General features: G+C 53.7%; 1 protein-coding gene across 1 annotated transcript in view; it reads left to right on the plus strand.

The window, feature by feature from the left end:
- The window catches only part of CHST3 (carbohydrate sulfotransferase 3), a 28,407-nt gene extending 10,689 nt beyond the window's left edge, over positions 1-17,718 (plus strand). Inside the window, exons 2-3 of the mRNA XM_021700044.1 lie at positions 14,915-15,139; positions 16,414-17,718. Coding sequence (XP_021555719.1) covers positions 14,982-15,139; positions 16,414-17,710 — 1,455 coding nt within the window. The 5' untranslated portion in view covers positions 14,915-14,981 and the 3' untranslated portion in view covers positions 17,711-17,718. The remainder of the gene's footprint in view (positions 1-14,914; positions 15,140-16,413) is intronic.
- The last annotated feature ends 378 nt before the right edge of the window (positions 17,719-18,096 follow it).

Here is an 18,096-nt window from a genome sequence, read left to right on the forward strand (position 1 = left end):
CCCCCCCCCCCCCCCCCCGAGAGCCAGCCCCACCTTAGTGGGCCTGGCCTGGAAACAAAGGGCCCCCACAAGATACCTGGCTTAGGTGATTACCCGGCATGTGACTCAATGGACAGGTGCCGGATTCTCAGGGGTCTCTCATCCCCTTTTTAGTGCCCAAGCCCCAGGTTAGCCCAACTCCAGGTGCCCTCTCCACAGATATGTGGGGATCCCCCAGGGTTCCATGGTCTGCAGGGTGGCTCCTGACCCTGTCCCCCCTTAGCCCCCAGAAGTCCCCAGGCTTCAGGGGTGGCTATCCCCCCACACTCAGAAGGGAGGGGACCCAAACCAGTTACTCCCCTCAACCACTATAGGAATAATTTCTGGAGAGTTGTCGCTTTTCTTGCAGGGAAAGTAGACTGTTAGTTTGACTGTAGGGGCAGTTTTGCTTCTCATTGCCTCCAGATTTTCCTTTCCGGCTTTGCCTCAGCTTAAATTCAAAGGCCTGTTAAAATGACTTCCAAAAGGAGAGTCTCATCTCAAAAGAACTTTGCCTCTACTTCTATAGGTAGAAAACTGATACCTGCTTTTAATTTTTTTTTTTTTTAGTTTGACTAAATTTTATAAATTAAGTAATACATGCCCATGGTACACAATTGGAAAGGTACAAATGGATATAAGGTAAAAGGCACAAGCTGGAGAGTAGCTGCCCCGGACAGTTAGTGTGACCCCTGCCCGGGGTCATTGCTAAGCCAGTGAGTGCTCCCTCCCAGGCTGTGCTGGCTGCCACATCCCAGCCCCCTGAGCAGTCACCTTGGCCTCCACCCAAGAGACACAAAGGCCCCCACATCCCTCAGCCCCTGCAGCCCCAGCATGGCCCCTTAGCTTCAGCTTCCAAGGGTGGCATTCTCCTGCATTCCCAGCTGCCTCTTCTCCATTTTCCCCTCTTGTCTGGCTGGGCTGGGGCCTGCAGCTGTGGCCTGTGGGGTCAGGGCCCCACGCTGGTGATCTGACCGGACATACTGCCTCTTGGCCAAACTGACTGCAGGTTCAGAGTCCCCTAGGTGTGGGGGCTCCCACAGACAGGTCCACCCTTCTCCACTGCCTTCCCTGGTGAGACTGAGTGTGACCTGGGCCTCCCCTGCTCCTCCCCCCCACCCCCCTTCCCTTCCTTCCTCTGCATCCTTCCCTTCTTCCCTCCTTCTTTCCTGGCATATGTATGTGGTGCTGTATAGCAAATGGTAACTCTAATTCCTAAGAATGGGGCAAGTCAGAGAAAGAAATAGTGCCAGGAGAGCAATGTGCTGGAGATTTGATGTCAGCAGACCCTGCCCTTCACGTCTTGGCCTTGCATCTCCGACTGGGTGACCTTGGGCAGGTTGCTTAGCTTCTCTGAACCTTACTCTCATCTGGAGAATGAAGGTGATCGTGGTGGTAAGAATCCAGGTTGGGCACAGGGCTGGCCTGAGGACCAGGAGGAGCAAAAGGGCTTCCTAAGGAGGAAAGGGCGACAGATGTGGGGGGGGGGGGGGGGGGAGGTGGGCAGTGCTGTTCCTCTGGGAGACTGGTTATGGCCTTGGGCTGGATCAGGGAGGGCTCTGGGGACACGTGGGGTTTGGGCTCAGCCTTAGGGCAGACTTTGGCCAGGCCCGATGGCCTCTTAGGCAGCTTGGCCCCTGGGCTAATGGCTGCCTGCCCTCCTGTGGAAATGCCTTTTCTTCTATTTCCACCCAGAAATGAACCCTCAGCTTTGTTTTTTTTTTTAAAGTAATGACTTCACAGTTTTTATAATAGTGATAGATGCTTACTATGCAAAATTCAAGTAAAATGGACAAATACAGAGAAGAAAGCAACAACTCACTCCTCAGTTCCACCGCCCAGATGTAACCAGTTAGTTATTTCGTGCACATATATACATAGAAGAGGGGGCGGTAGAGAGGCAGAAAGTTTTATAAACGTGGGAAAATGCACAGTTGAGTTTAACTTTTAGGCCAGCGTTCTAAGGAGGCTGTGTGCCCCAAAGCAGCCCCTCTTATTTGTTCCCCGTGTCCATGAGGGCATTGTGGTGGGGGAAGGACCCATACACTCTGCTCTTTGAAACCTCCTGATACAGACCAGTTACAAAAGGGGAGCCGGTTGAAGTCAGTACATACCGGCTCCAGAACGGTGGTTTTCAATCTTTGGACCAAAACCACAGACAAAGATACCCGGAACTGAAACACACGCTGATATTTTCAGTTCTATACCATTCTGTTGAACTTTATAAAAAAAAAAAAAAAAAAAAAGCTTGTCGACCTACCAAATTGATTGCAAGTTGGAGTTTGAAAAATATTGCTCTAGAAGACTGATTTTCAAACTTTACACCAGACTCACCTGGAGAGCTTGTTGGCAGCTTGCTGTGCCCACCCCCCTGAGATTCTGGTTGAAGAGGTCTGCAGAGGGGCCTGAGAATATGCATTTCCACCAAGCTCCCAGGTGCTCCTGCCTGCTGCTGGCCCCAGACCTCACTCTGAGATCCGACCTTCCTAGATTGTTTTTTAAAGCACTGTACTTCCCGCCAGAGACTTCCAGAGGATTTGCTTTATTCAACAGATGGCTAACACAAGAATTTGGGTCTCTGACATTTTGAGGGCGTCGGTCAGGCACTTTCTTCAGGATCTTTAAACACCACTCTCCTGAAATCCAGTTCACACTATGTCTCCAGTGCCGAATGCAGAAAAGGTCTGGGAAGCAAAGGGACATTTATGCCCAACCCTGGTTGAATACCTGCCTCTTAAATCCCAAACCCACAGAACATAAAACCCTCCCAGCCCTTTTGAAAACACCGTTCCTCTATAGGCAATGAAAGGTGCCATTTACCATGGAGATTTCACCTCTTCTGGTTTTTTAAAGGGAAGAAGGCAAGTCAAGCATGACCACCCCATGGGGAAAGCTGTTTCCCTCACTCTGGTTGGGGTCTGCTGGGTTTCATTGGCTGTCCCTGGATCCCCAGCTTTCCCTGGAACCTCTTCCTGGCATGGCAGCTGAGCCCGTGCAGCAGCACCCGGGCTCGCCTATGTTTTAAGCTGCCTCTGCTCCTCCAGCCAGGGAACTCTCAGCCCCCACTCCTCATCCTCCCCCTTCATAGCCGTGGGGCCTCCTCCCCAGCCTTGCAGTCCTCTAGAAGCCAACCCTCAGCTGGGAGCAGCCTCGTGAGGGAGGGAAGTGTTAAATGGGCACAGAGCTCCTCTGTTCCACTAACAATGGCCCGTTGATGACTGGATTCTGCCCAGGGCGGCCCCCCTTGACTGGACTTAGGGGAGGAGGAAGGACTCCAAGCGCCCCTCCCCCAGGCAGCCATTTCTGGGTGTGAAGTTGATCCCAGTCCTCGGCCTCTGCTGACAGAACCTCATTCTTCAGGCCCTGAAGGAACAGTGAGAAACCCACTCACCCCTCCTGTCCCATCCCAGGGGCAGTTCGAGGCCCCAGGAGTGATTCAGTTCCATGTAATTCAACAAACATCTATTGGGGAGTGAACCGCAGGCCCTGATATTTTGTAAAAGCTCTCAAAGGGATTCTCATTCGCAGCTGGGGGTTAAGCCTCCTGGGCCTCCTATTGGTTAAACATTGTGCTTGCTGAGCACGGAACTGGTAAGTCCCCATTTCATGAGGGAGGTGCTTGTGGGAGGCTGAATACTGGCTCCCCGAAGATGTCTACACACGCACCCCCCACACCTGTGGATGTGTTACTTCCCAAGGTCAAGGGACTTTGCAGTGGAACTAAGTTAAGGATTTTGAGATAGGAAGATTACCCCGGATGATCCAGTGGGCCCAACGTCAGTATACTGGTCCTGAGAGGAGGAGGATTTGACAACAGAAGAGGAAGAGTGATGCCTGAAGAAAGAGACTCAACCAGCCATTGCTAGCTTGGAAGATGGATGAGGGGGCCATGAGCCATGGAAAGCAGGCAGCCTCTAGAAACTAAGCTGCAAAAGTCAAGGAAGCAGATTCTCCCCCTAGGGCCTCTAGAAGGAACGCAAGCCTGTGGACACCTCGATTTTAGTCCAAACTGATCTTGGACTTCTGACTTGCAGAACTCTTCAGGTAATAAATACATGTTGTTTTAAGCCACTGAGTTGACGGTGGTGTGTTAACCACGGCTACAGGGAAGGAATACAGGGCTGTTGCTAACTCTGCTTTACAGATGTGGCACAGAGAGGTGAGGCAGTCAGCTGGGGTCACACAGCTCGTGAGTGGCAGAGCTGGAGCAGGAAGAATCCCTCACTCAGAGTGCTCCTCCACCCCACCGCACTGCCCCTCCTTGCAGCCTGACAGACAGACAGACGTAGGTCCGAAGCGCCCCACCTCCGCCCCGCCGCCTTCTTTTCCTGTGTCCTTTGTTAATGGTGGGGCCCACTCCACCGAGAGAGGAGGATGTGGGGGTGGGCTGGGCAGGTGGAGGAAAGCTAGAGTGGGCCGGGTTGTCCCCAAGTGGAATGCCACATTTGAACTCGATTCTGGAAGAGCGGAGTCCGCGGGCACTGTCCCGCATCTCCTCTGCCGCCTGTCATCATGCTCTCAGGGCCACTCTGCCCCTGGGATCTGGCCCACGGCCACACGCCAGCCACAGGCTTGGGCAGGAGCAGCATTCTGCTCACTGTCACCCGCAGCCAGCAGCAGCTGCTTATCTGGGCCAGCCAGCAAGCTCCCATTTCCTGGGAGGCCGGCAGTGGCCTTGTGCCTTCAAAGGGCGTTTCTTCCCAGACGCCAAGAACCTTGTGTGTGAGGTCACGCGTGTCTCTTTGAGGCGTGTGAGACCAGCAGAGGTCTAGAGAGTTCTCCAAAGTCACACAGCAAGGAGGTGACCGGTCCTGGCCCACGAGTTCCCGGCCTGAACTCTGAGCTGCCCACTGTCGTGCGGCTCCCAGGCTTTGGTTAAACCTCCTTGCTCACTGATACTGTGTTCCTGAACCGTGGAGCCGACTGCCTGGGTTCAAAACCCAGCTCTACCTTGTGCCTGAGGGCAGGTGTTTGGCCTCTCCTTGCCCTAGGTGGGGGTGGTGGTTAGTAGCTAGGAGGGTACTGCTCCACCTTCCTCATTGGGTTGTGTTGCGGACCAAATAACATTTAGGGTGTGTGAAGTGCTTGGAAGTGCCTCGTTCATCACGGTCATTGTTAGCTTGGTCATTGTTAGCTCCCCTAGGGCAGGGACTGTGTCTCTCCCTCCCTCTGCTGCCAGTGCCTCAGTCCCTCCATGGACCAGGGCAAGTACTCTGCAAATGAGTTGACTTGTCCTGCGCAAGCTTTTATCATCCAGAGGCTCGCTAGGTACTTCCCCCAGACTTCTAACTTTTCAAGTTCCCCCTTTGTTCAAACCCTCCTCCTGCTCCTTCTTGCCTGGGAGCTGCACAATGGCCCAGAAGCAGCCTGAACCTTGCTCCGCCCCTTGGTAAGTCCCTGGAGCAGTTCAGAGATAACCCAGAGGTCCCAGGTTCTCACCATTGCCAAGGCCACTCCTGGCCGACCTGCTGATCTCTCTCCGGGGTCTCTGGGCCTGGTGGCAGCACTGTTCACAAACCGAGTCTTGCGTGGCCTCACATGGACCCTGTGCCTACTCCCAGCGTCTCTCCTACTTGGAGCCCATGCCAGGCCTTCCAGCTGATGCGGCGGGGGGGGGCCCCCAAACCATGTGGGTCCGTCAAGTCCCGTCCCCCTTTCTCTTTCCCCTGCTGTGAGGATGGGGCTTCCTCATCCTCACTCAGCTTCCCCCACAAAAAGCCCCCAAGCTTATCCTTGCACATGAATAGATCCCAGGGGCATGGCCAGTTCATGGTTCTACAGAAAGCCAAACTCAGGGGTCCAGTTTGGATTCAACTAGTTCAGTCTTCTGCCCCAGGAAGGCCATTTCTGCTCAGTCTTAACTACCTACCTCCAGCTGTATTTCCAAAGTCCTCTTTCAACCCCGCCTCTGTGTTAAGAGCCAGTTTCCCTTCCTTCTCTTTTCAGTTAAACTCTGTACATTTTTTAAGTTTTTCTTTTAATTCCAGTGAGCTAACATACAGTGTTATATTCGTTTCCGGTGTACAATATGGTGATTCTATAATTCCATACATCACCCAGTGCTCATCATGGCAAGTGCAGTCCGTCATCCCCAATTTGTAAATGTTTTCAGTTTTGAGATAATTATAGATACACATGCAGTTTTGGGAAATAATACAGAAAGACCCCATGCACCCATTACCCAGTTACCCTTGTGGTAACATCTTAACAAAACTCTGGTCCAAGGTCACAGCGCCAGGGCACCCACACTGACTGACACAGTCAAGATAGAGCACCACAGAGCTCCCTCATGGTGCCCTTTTATAGCTGTAACCACTTCCCTCCCGCCCCCACGCCTTCCTTAGCTCCTGACAGTACTGATCTGTGCTTCTGTCTTTACAATTTTGTCATTGCTAGAATTTTATATAAATGGGGTCATGCAGTCTGTAATCTTTGGAGACTGGCTTTTTTCACTCAATACCCCTGACATTCATCCAAGTTGTGTGTAGTACTCCAAGCACAGAAAGGTGTGGAATCTCCTGAGGACGGTCAGTAAGTAGGATAGAGCAGGAAGGGGATCCTGGGCTTATGCATTGAGAGCTTTTTCCTACCCAGCGATCCCAGAAATGCTGTAGTAGAGTTAATCTTCACAAAGGTGCAGAACAAGATGGGAAAGCTGTGTGACCATATTGAAAGGCACCCCCGGTCCCTCCACAGCTGCCACTGGCTTCTCCTGAACATGTTCACCTCTGATGCACCCATATGCACGTATACATACTTACACACATTTCTGGTTGAATGGTGGCGGGCCAATCAAACTAACAAAAGCCCACAAATGAGCACAGAATTTTGTAATAATGAGCGTGACCAAAATGGAAATAATAGGGCACATGAGGATTGAGGGAAGGAAAGAGTTCCATGGCCCAGAGATTCCTAGCCTTCTTAGGCTGCTCCCCCTAAAGTAAGAATGGCCAATATGTGACGCATGTGTTGACCCTTCCCCATCCTACACACATGGCAGACATCACTAATCAAACACCACATTCTTTTCTCTCGGAAAACAAGCTTGTCTTCAGTCTTCTCACAGTGCTCTAGGCAGTCAATACCAATCTATTGGCTTTGGCTCATGGGTTGAGGATTGTTTGCTGTCTGCAGCTTAAGCGCGTTCTTTGGGTCAAGATGCTGGAAACCTGGTACAGTCACCATCTTTGTCAAGCTCCCTCTTGTGCTGGGCTGTTTATCACAAAGCTTCTTAGGCAGACTTGGTCATTCAAGTAAACAGTAAGCACTAACTGTATACAGGGCAATGGATTAGAGCACAACTCCATATACTCTTTTTATTCTAGTTTACTTTATAACCACTTCCTTTTAAAAAAAAGATTGATTTATTTGAGAGAGGGGGAGAGTGTGAGCAGGGGGAGGGGCAGAGGGCGAATCTCAGGCAGACCCCCTGCTAAGCCTGAGCCCAATGTGGGGCTGGATCCCACAACCCTGAGATCATGACCTGAGCTGAAACCAAGAATTGGATGCTTAACTGACTGAGCGACCCAGGCTCCCCTATAACCACTTCCTTTTCTTTGGAAAGAGTATTAAATAAACATGATAACAAATTCAAACAATACAAGAAGGTGTATGTGAAAAATGGGTCCCCATTCCCACCCCTGTTTCCCAGTTCCCCTCAACCACTCTTGCCAATTTCTTGTTTTCCTCTCTAGAGGTAGTCTGTGTACCAGCATGTGTGTGTGTCCACCCCGATTTTACACAGATGTTAGTAGACTTTGCATACTCTTGTCCCTTGTTTGTATCACTCATGTCTTGAACAGCATTTCCCATCAGCCCATACAGAGCTGCCTCTTTCTTTTTAACCACTGCAGAGTACTGCACTGACAAATGTGCCATCATCTATCTAACTAGTTTTTTGTTTGGGTTTTTATGTTTGTGCCTCTTAACAGACATTTAGATTATTTTCGGCTTTTTGCAGTCGTGCATGGTTTCCTGTGGTGTGTGGCCTTATTGTGACTTTGCTAGTGTATCTACAATTGCTGGGTTAAAGAGCATGCATACTTAGAATTGGGATGGTTTTGCCAAACTGCCCTTCAAAAAGGACACTCCCATCAGCATGACAAGAGGATCCCGTGTTTTAGTGAGGACGGAACAGGCCATGCTGCAGTTACAGACCCCCAAATCTCAGTAGCTTCGCCCAACAAAGGCTTATTTTGCCCTTGCACCACCTCTGACGCATGTGGGGGGGGCTCTCCTGTCAGCAGCTCGGGATCTGGACTGAGCCAGCCGGAACCTGTGGTCTCCAGTGCGGCCACAACGAGAGAAGAGAGGGCCTGAGGAACGCGTGGGATCATCTGGAGGACCAGGCCTCGAAGCGGCTCACGTCACTTCCACCCACATCTCCCTGACCCGCACCCGGTCATATGCCTCCACAGGCTGGGGAAGGCGGAGGGCGTGCGGGCACTTGATGAGCACCGAGTGTTTGCCAGCCTGCCAGTCGTTTCTCCCTAACGTTACCTGCACAGTAGATCACAGAAGATGTTGTCTTTCAATCTGATGGGCATCATGTTATCATTTCGATTTACCCTCATACGCTTTCCTTAGGCAACTGGCCTCAACCTTCTTCTGCTACGTTCACACTCAAGACACACTCCAGGGGCACCTGGGGGGCTCAGTCGTTAAGCGTCTGCCTTCGGCTCAGGTCATGATCCCAGGGTCCTGGGATCGAGTCCTGCATCGGGCTCCCTGCTCAGTGGGAAGCCTCCTTCTCCCTCTCCCACTCCCCCTACTTGTGTTCCCTCTCTCACTGTGTCTCTCTCTGTCAAATAAAAAAATCTTTAAAAAAAAAAAGACACACTCCAGGGGCTTGCCCAGATTTTCCCAGAGCCCAAAAAACATTTTGTGGGGAAGCCCTGAGACTTTTTTTTTTTTTTTAAGTTTTGGCTCTTATTCATAAAAATATATAAAGGCATGTGAGTAATAATATAAAATTAGCCGTGTAAAGATCTTTGCCAGCTGTGGTATGGAATGGATTGGCAGAGGTTCTGTGCAATTTCCTAAGCTCTCCGTAACTCCACCTCCACTCTCATTCAGGAAAACACATGCCACATGGGGGAGGGGGGCTATAAGAAGCTTGCATCAGTTGCAGTTCTTTTCAAAACACAGTTTTGGAGGGAGGGGTCTCAATGTTTGATGCCTTCACTGTTCTTAGTAACCTTCGCCATAAATTATAATCTGCAGTGTTTTGTTCAGTAAAGGGCCTCATGGGCTAAATGAAAGGCTTGGAGGATGGGCGTACAAGGCACATGTGCTTGAATGGAGGGTTTATGTAAGAGTTGGGGCTGGCATTGCAGGGTGAGGTCAGACTGTAGAATGTCAGACTAAGAGGTGGCGAGGAATTTCATTCGGTAGCCAGTAAGGATCCTGTAAAGTTGGGAGGGCAAATCAGTTTTATCTCACAGGACAAGGCTAATGGATTGGTGCTGCAATGAGGTTTATGAGGCTACATCCCAGTCTCAGCTGAAGAGAGGACATTGACTGATTAGTGATGTCTGCTCCGGGCACAGGACTGCTGAGTGGTGGTGGTGTGCGCCATGTATTTGCCAGCCCTCTAATGAAGCTTCTTAAGTGGGCTAAGCTATGAGAGTCAGAGTGATAAAGGGGGGCAGGGCCATCACTAACCTGGGAGACAGGAGACCCACGTAGTAGTTGGAGTTTTGTCTCCATCCACTGGTATGCCTTGGTCTCTCGGAGCCTGAATTTCTATAGATAAAAAATGAGGAAGGGTCGGTAAGAAAATTTCCAAGTGCTGACATTCTGCAGTGTTAGGACAAGAGCCATGTTTTTTCAGGGCCCACGGGGTGGTATACAGGACACATTTCTTTTGGACGTCCTGGACACCAGCTTCCACTTCGGGCCCTGACTGGGCAAAGCCTAGAGTTGGGGTCAGCTCCGACCTGGCCGAGGGCCCCAGGTTCAGTGTGAGAGGTGCTGGAAGTGCCTTCGCTGACAGGAAGGCCTGGGACTGTTCTCTGGGGCCCTGTATTTCATGCACCTGTTGGCTCTGGGATTTACCCAGGATGTTTTGCTCATAGGACTGAGCCGGCCCTGATAAAGTGACTCTCAAATGGGAGTAGAGAGTGTGTTCCCCCACATCCCCACAGAGCAAAACAGGGCTGAGGGGCAGCCCGGGTCTGTCCCAGGCGGAGCTGATGCCCTGAGAGTCTGTGGCAGCCCCATCCCCACCAGGCTGGCCCTCAGCCCTCTGGTCCACCTCGTGGCGGTGGCCCACAGCTTCTCACAAGCTCTTGGATGTCCATTGCCGCTCAGGTGAGACACACCTTTACCTTTGGCTGCTTCTCCAATGTCTCTGTCTTGGCTGAGGCTGGGCACATGCCCATAAGGAGGTCCTAGAGGGGTTTGTTCTTGGGAGAGGAAGCTGGAGTGCTGGAATGTGAGCAAGCTTGAGGAATAAGGATGGCCCCGAGCTGCGCAGGGGACCATCAGCCAGATACTCATTCACTTCCTCACTCTTCTTCCTTCACTCACTGGTTTGTCCAACAGCCCCTAGGCATTTACTCTTCTATCAGACACTGAGCTTCCCACAGAGCCCCCCATCCGGACTCTTGCCCTCTCTCAGCTCCTCTTCTCGTCGTGGCTCTTCCTCTGATGGAACAGCGGTGGGAGCAGGGCCTACTCCCGCTGAGGCCCAGCCCCCACTGTGCTCTGGGCCCCAGCACGTGAGGGGAGTGGAGTTTTGCTGCCTGATGCAATGTCTGGCAGGGCCTGTCCCTTATCAGAGCTCCATTCCCAGCAGACTCTGGGACCCCACCTTCCCTTAGGGGAGGAAGGGGCAGGCTGGGAGGCATCCAAGTAGAAAACTGTTGTCTAGTGAGGGCCCCCTCGCTGGGCGGGAGGGAGGCCTGGCTAGAAAGGCCCCCGAGGGGAGAGGAGGGTAGAGAGGCCAGTGCCTAGAGTTGGGGCCTTAGCCCAGCCCACTTTCTTTTCAGTATTCCCTCACTCAGATTTGTCTGGGATACCCTTGGTGGTTTCCTGCCCTCCCATCATTAGCACATCGCTGTAGAGGCTTGAACTGAAAGCCCCAGGGCTTCGTTTCTTCATCCTCAAAATGACATCCCAGATTGATAGTGATAATTCAAGAGACTGATGTATGTAGGGGCGCCCAGGTGGTTCAGTCGTTAAGCGTCTGCCTTCAGCTCGGGTCGTGGTCCTGGGGTCCTGGGATCGAGCCCCACATCAGACTCCCCACTGCTTCTCCCTCTCCCTCTGCTGCTCCCCCTCCTTGTGCTGGCTCTCTCTGTCAATAAGTAAAATCTTTTAAAAGTGAGAGAGAGAGACTGATGTATGTGAAGCCCCAAGTGTGAAGTTTTGCCCATAGGACGCACTCGTAGTATTTGCCTGTAGTCCACCCTGGGGCGTATACTCAGAGCACACACCCAGAGGGCACAATCATAGCACACACATGATTCGCTCGTCTAGGGAACAAGCGCTTTTTCTTCTTCATATATCCCATCAACTTAGAATGAGTGAGCACCTCCCGCTGGGCCGGATGCTTTGGTAAAGGATCCATTCATTCCACAAGTATTCTGGAGCACCTGCTCTGTGCCCGGGACACACACAGTAGGGCTCGGGGATTCTGGGCACAGAGTACAGAGGTGGAACAGACGGACGAAGCTCTCCTCTCATGGAACCTACACAGCAGTGGCTGAATTAGGCAAGAAACCAGTACATTTCCATCCAGGAAGGAAATAAAGCAGGATGCTAGGAACGGAAGTGATGGGGGAGGGGAGATGGTCAGCGTGAGGCTGATGGTCAGGGCAGGGCTCCAGGGGAGGGCTCCAGAGCTGAGCACTGGGGATGCCTGGGCCACAGGGAGCTGTCCCACCCCTGCTACATCCCGGCAGAGCTGGGCTGGCGTGCTTCTGGCCTTCTTCCCCATTGGCCCTAGTGCCCTGGAAATGGGACCTTGGCTGGCATCCCACCTTTTCCTTTGGCTGTCACATCACTTGCTGGATGGCAGGGGAGAAAATGTATCGAGTACTCCCCTGGGAGGCAGCATCTGCCAAGAGAAGGAAACGATGTTTCATTCTTCCCCTGAGCTAAGCAAGGGTGCATCCTGGGTTTTGGGAGGGAGTAGCACAAAGGTTTGACTAGTGTTGACCGATGTCACAGACCCACTTCTTACAGAGGGCCTCTGCTGGGAGCTTTGCCAGGTGACCCCCATCCTTACCCCATCTTCCTCCCTGGTGACCCTGTGACCTCCTGGCCCTTGTGGCCCTCTCCCACCTCCCGGGTCTGAGGACCTCCCACATTCCCCTTGGGACCTCTAAACCTCCCTCACCTGCCTGCCCAGCATCTGCTGGGCTTCCAGAGCTAAAGTGAAGGGCAGCCTGCTGGGACAGGGAGAAGGCGCCACCAGCCTGCCTTGTGTTTCATGTCAGAGTTTTCACCATCGCTTCTTCCTTTTAGGGCAGTGCCGGGAAGGTTCTTAGGAACCCTGTATTATTCAGGGGGGTGAGGGGACTGGGATGGCAACTCAAAAATAGAAACAATGCTTGCAAGGGAGGGGAGGAGAAGGTGCAGGAGCTCATCATCGAGGCAGCCGAACTTCTAATCTTACTAAAGACTCAGAAGGGAGAGGACAGTGCGGGCAACTCCCCCCACCCACCCCTGCCTTTTCACCTCTCTTGTAGTTAATGAACACTTACCATGTCCTAGATATTATTCCTCACAGCAACCTTATGTGCAGGTTATTCATCCTATAGGTAAAGAAACTGAGGCCCAGAGAAGTTAAGTCACTCCTACAAGGTTACACAGCATGGTAGACATGCAGAAAGGACTAGAACCCAGGACTCCTGGTCCCAGCTCCTTTTGCTTCCCTCACATCATCAGACACAGGCAACTCTCAGCCAAGAGACAAGAGGGCAGAAAGTCAGGATTTCAATCCCTTTTGCTCTGCAGACTCAGCTTTGAATCTCACCCTTCCAGAGAGACAGACGGCCTCACACTCCACAGGGTGTGAGGAGCATGGCTCTGCCCATCATTCTGCAAACTCACGCTGACAGCCTGCCAGGCACTGAGCCAGGTGCCAGCTTTGACAGGTTTGCTCACTCGTGGTTTGTTGGGCAGCTGGTATATGCTGGGTGCTGTTCTAGACGCTAGTCCCTACTTCAGGGGGCTCAGTCTGGGAAGGGAAGGCAGACAGACCATAAGCTGGAAAGCCCAACCATATATGCTACAGCGGGGGTGACTGGGGAGCACTGAGAGCCTCGAATGACCTGGATCTTGGAGGGATGATGAGGGCTGCTGCTGGGGGAAACTTGGACAAGTTATTTAACCCCTCAACCTCAGTTTCCTCGTCTGTAAAATGGGATAGCTGCCACCTAATGGGACTTCTGTAAGGATCTGATGAGGAAATGCAAATCAAGTGCTTAGCATGGCACCTGGCACAGAGTAGTAAGCACTCAATAAATCTCAGCTACCAGATCATTCCAGTTGGCCCTTCCAACCCGAGTGTCAGCTCCATGAGGGCATGGATCAGCTGTGCTTGCTCACTGCTGTATCCCCAGTGCCTAGACCAGAGGCTGGCACAGAGTGGGTTCTCAGGAAGCAGCTGTTTCATGAGTATGTGGGGAAAGGCCCAGAAGAATTAGGAAGGGGCAGGAATATTCCAGTTGCCCTGGAGCTGGCCCTGCAGGCCTCCTCCCTCTGAGCCCATCCTCAATCACCCACACTCAGGAAGCCTCACCACCCCTCTGCCCTGCACAGCCGGGTCCCACCACTCAGCTGCCAGCTTACACACCTGCCTGCTCGTATTGCAGAGCCCCTGGCCCACTGCTTTCCCCAGAGGACAGATGTTCTGGCTCTCCCTCTAGCCACTTCCATTTGTGTGATGAAGGTGCAACCCTGGGACCTGCCTTCCTGCCCTCCTACTCCCTCATGTGGACGTCAGCTGCTTCCCGTGGGAAAATCCATCTTTTCCAGAAAGAGAGATGATCCTGGGTGCACTGCACCAGGTCACAAGACTTTTCCACACTTGGAGCGATAGTATCCCATGAATGACGGTCCTTATGGAGAAGGGATAGACTTTTGGACGGCGGGGGAGGGGGTTGTACTGGAATCTGGGGCCCATGACATGGACAGGTGTGTGTGTGATGGTGCGGATGAATGCAAGAAATGGGCTCCTCAGGCAATGCTGTATTTGCTCAGCTTTTAAAAATGTATACATCTTCCGTTGAGGGTCATCTATTTATCCATTCTGTCGTTTGGCAGCCATGCTCACGTGTGTCCTATGTGCCTGGCCCGTGCTAAAGAATAATGAGGTGCCTGGACAAACTCCCTTACTCCACAAAGGGATGATCAGCATTGAACAAATCATTGTAAGTGGGCTCACCTTAGGACAGTCTCAGATGCTAATAGGAGTCTTTCACGGTGGTGGGGCCAGGGGAACCCTAACCTAGCCAGGAGGAGGCTGCTCCAGGAGGCTGAGATGTGAAGGCTGAGGCCATGTGAAGGATTTTGGAAGGACCCAAGTGAAGGATCTAATATATATATTTAGGTTATTCACATCAACACTTACAGATCCATCTCCATCATTTTTGTTTAGGTATTTGTAGTCTTTTGCTATTGCAAACATTTATAGTGCAAGGAACATTCTTTTCTGTGTACTTGCCCTTGAGTTACATGTGAGGTCAAAGGATAAGTTGATGGAAGTGGGATGAATGAATCTAAGGGCTGATTAGCATTTTAAATGACCTGATTTCACCTCATCCATTGGGAGAGTGGGTCTGGGATCTGGCTGCTGAGCAGGGCCACAACCCTCAAAAGTTGGGTGGGAAAACTCTTCATTCCTCACCTCCAGACAAGGGTGTCCTGATGACCGGTCTCTTCACAGGACGAGCGTGTCCCCCACCTGAAGACGACGAGCCAGGTCCTGAGTGATGCTCCTGAGCTGAGGGCCCATGGCCCCACCCTTCCCCATGGAGAAAGGACTCGCTTTACCCCAGGACTGCCGGGACTTTCTGCACAGCCTGAGGATGAGGAGCAAATATGCCCTTTTCCTGGCTTTTGTGGTGGTGGTTTTTGTCTTCATTGAAAAGGAAAATAAAATCATATCAAGGTGAGGGATGCAAGCGCAAAAGTCTTCCTTATCAGGGAGGGGTGGGTGGGGCAGAGAGGTAGCTATAGGGCTCTTTGTGGACGTACAAAGGCAGTCCTTCAACCAGTAATCATGAGGCCCCTCCTGTGCCCGGGGAAGTGGTCCAGCCCACGCCCCCAGGAATGCACAGGGGTGACACTTGGGCTCTGGACTCAGGTAGCCTGGGCTGGAATCTTGATTCCGGTCCTTTGTAGCTGTGACAGCTTGGACAAATTCACTTTTCTGTGTCCCAAGTTCCTCTTCTATAAAATACGGCTAACAATGGGGCTTTCCTTATAGATTAAATTAGGAAATGTAAAACATTTAGCTCAGTGCCTGGCATGCAGTTGGTATTAAGTACTTGCTGACCATGGCTTTTATTATTAATTTATTTCTTGGCTAGGATGATGCCTCACATTAACAGCACATGTGCTATACCAGCCTGAAGCCATGGGTGAGGGTGAGCCCATGGAAAGGCAGGGTCCTGGTACACGCACCCTGGTGGGCAGGGCTTTCATGTGCAGCTGTCTAGGTTGTATACTGCTAAATTCCAGGGGTGTGCACTCACCTCAGCTACACTGGGAATGCTGCCCCCTGAAATTGGCAATGTACCATTGTGTGCAGTGGCTCTTCTGCTGAGCCTGCTAGACACAGAAAGTTTTTAGACATGCTCTCCCAGCGCAACACCCTACAAGGAAGCAGCCACCATGGATAGATTAGGAACTGGGCTGTGTGGCAGGCACTGTGTCACTGCCCCACCTGGGTTCCTCAGCATGGACTGTTCCAGTTCGTGCCCACAGGGTTCTACTACAAGCCCCTGCAGGTCTCCACCAGAGAGCTTTCTCTCGACGTGCACACCGGCAAGCTAGGAATCCAGGGAGTAAATGCCTCTGGGAGCAGCCCTCAGCCAGGGCCAGCTGGAGCTTTCCTGTCCCCTGGGCGAGAGAATCCTCCAGGGTGTTCTACACTGTCTCCCAGGATGCCCCAGGGGGGTTGGTTTGCCCATAGGGACACCCTGCTCACCCTTTATAGACCTCTTTTTCTCCCCACCTCGTTTCCTACCTCTATGCCAGTTTTTCCTGTGATCATGTCCCAAATAAACTACTTAACACTCAGATCCTTGCCTCGAAGTCAGCTTCTGGGGAAAGCCAGCTAACACAGGCTCTGGGTGATCGGCCAGGGGAGGCTGCTTAGGGGTGCACAAGGGATGGAGTCCCCAGTCACTCACTGATTCCGATTTCCCTTTGTCCTCCTAGGGTGTCAGACAAGCTGAAGCAGATCCCACAGCCCCTGGTAGATGCCAACGGCACCGACCCAGCCCTGTTCTTGGCCGACAATGCGTCCCTCTTGTCCCTGAGTGAGCTCGATTCGGCCTTCACCCAGCTGCAGGGTCGCCTGCGAAACCTCAGTCTGCAGCTGGGTGTCGAGGCAGCAGGGGAGGCCGGGGCGGAGGCAGAGGCCGGGGCCGGGGAAGAGGCGCCACCGTCACCCCCGGGGGCCCCGCCGCCGCGGCGCCACGTGCTCCTCATGGCCACCACCCGCACCGGCTCCTCGTTCGTGGGCGAGTTCTTCAACCAGCAGGGCAACATCTTCTACCTCTTCGAGCCGCTGTGGCACATCGAGCGCACGGTGTCCTTCGAGTCGGGAGGCGCCAGCGCCGCCGGCTCGGCCCTGGTCTACCGCGACGTGCTCAAGCAGCTGTTCCTGTGCGACCTGTACGTGCTGGAGCACTTCATCAGCCCCCTGCCCGAGGACCACCTGACCCAGTTCATGTTCCGCCGCGGCTCCAGCCGCTCGCTGTGCGAGGAGCCCGTGTGCACGCCCTTGGTCAAGAAGGGCTTCGAGAAGTATCACTGCAAGAACCGCCGCTGCGGGCCGCTCAACGTGACGCTGGCCGCCGAGGCCTGCCGCCGCAAGGAGCACATGGCCCTCAAGGCCGTGCGCATCCGGCAGCTGGAGTTCCTGCAGCCGCTGGCCGAGGACCCCCGGCTGGACCTGCGCGTCATCCAGCTGGTGCGGGACCCGCGGGCCGTGCTGGCCTCCCGCATGGTGGCCTTCGCCGGCAAGTACGAGGGCTGGAAGAAGTGGCTGGCCGAGGGGCAGGCGCGGCTGGGGGAGGAGGAGGTGCAGCGGCTGCGGGGCAACTGCGAGAGCATCCGGCTGTCGGCTGAGCTGGGCCTGCGGCAGCCCGCCTGGCTGCGCGGCCGCTACATGCTGGTGCGCTATGAGGACGTGGCGCGCTGGCCGCTGCGCAAGGCGCGCGAGATGTACCGCTTCGCCGGCATCCCCCTGACGGCGCAGGTGGAGGACTGGATCCAGAGGAACACGCAGGCGGCCCAGGACGGCAGCGGCATCTACTCCACGCAGAAGAACTCCTCGGAGCAGTTCGAGAAGTGGCGCTTCAGCATGCCCTTCAAGCTGGCGCAGGTGGTGCAGGCCGCCTGCGGCCCCGCCATGCACCTCTTCGGCTACCGGCTGGCCCGGGACGCCGCCGCCCTCACCAACCGCTCCGTCAGCCTGCTGGAGGAGCGCGGAACCTTCTGGGTCACGTAGGCGGCCCCGGGCCCGCGCGCACCCCGCCTTGTGAAAGGCCCACCCTTGCCATCCCGCCGGGCCGCGCGATGCTGGCTCCCGCGGAGGGCGGGCGGCCTGGGGTAGTAGCACTAGGGGCCCCGGCCAGCTAGCTCCCCGCCGCCGCAGCCTGGGGCCTGGGGTCTGTCACCCAGAGCCGGACAGCGCCTGTCCCGTGAGGGCCGCCAGGCCCGGACCTAAGGGGCTGCGGTCTCCTGAGCAGCCCCACGCAGGCCCAGAACTATCAACAAGCCTCTCTCTCTCTCTCTCTCTCTCTCTCTCATGAAACACCCATAAATGCCTGCAGACCCTGTGGGCCAGAGTCCCAGTGTTGAACCAGAAGGGGCTGTGGGCCCGGACCAGTCACA

The sequence above is a fragment of the Neomonachus schauinslandi genome, chromosome 6 (genome assembly GCF_002201575.2).
Source record: "Neomonachus schauinslandi chromosome 6, ASM220157v2, whole genome shotgun sequence".
In the NCBI taxonomy this organism is placed as follows: Eukaryota; Metazoa; Chordata; class Mammalia; order Carnivora; family Phocidae; genus Neomonachus; species Neomonachus schauinslandi.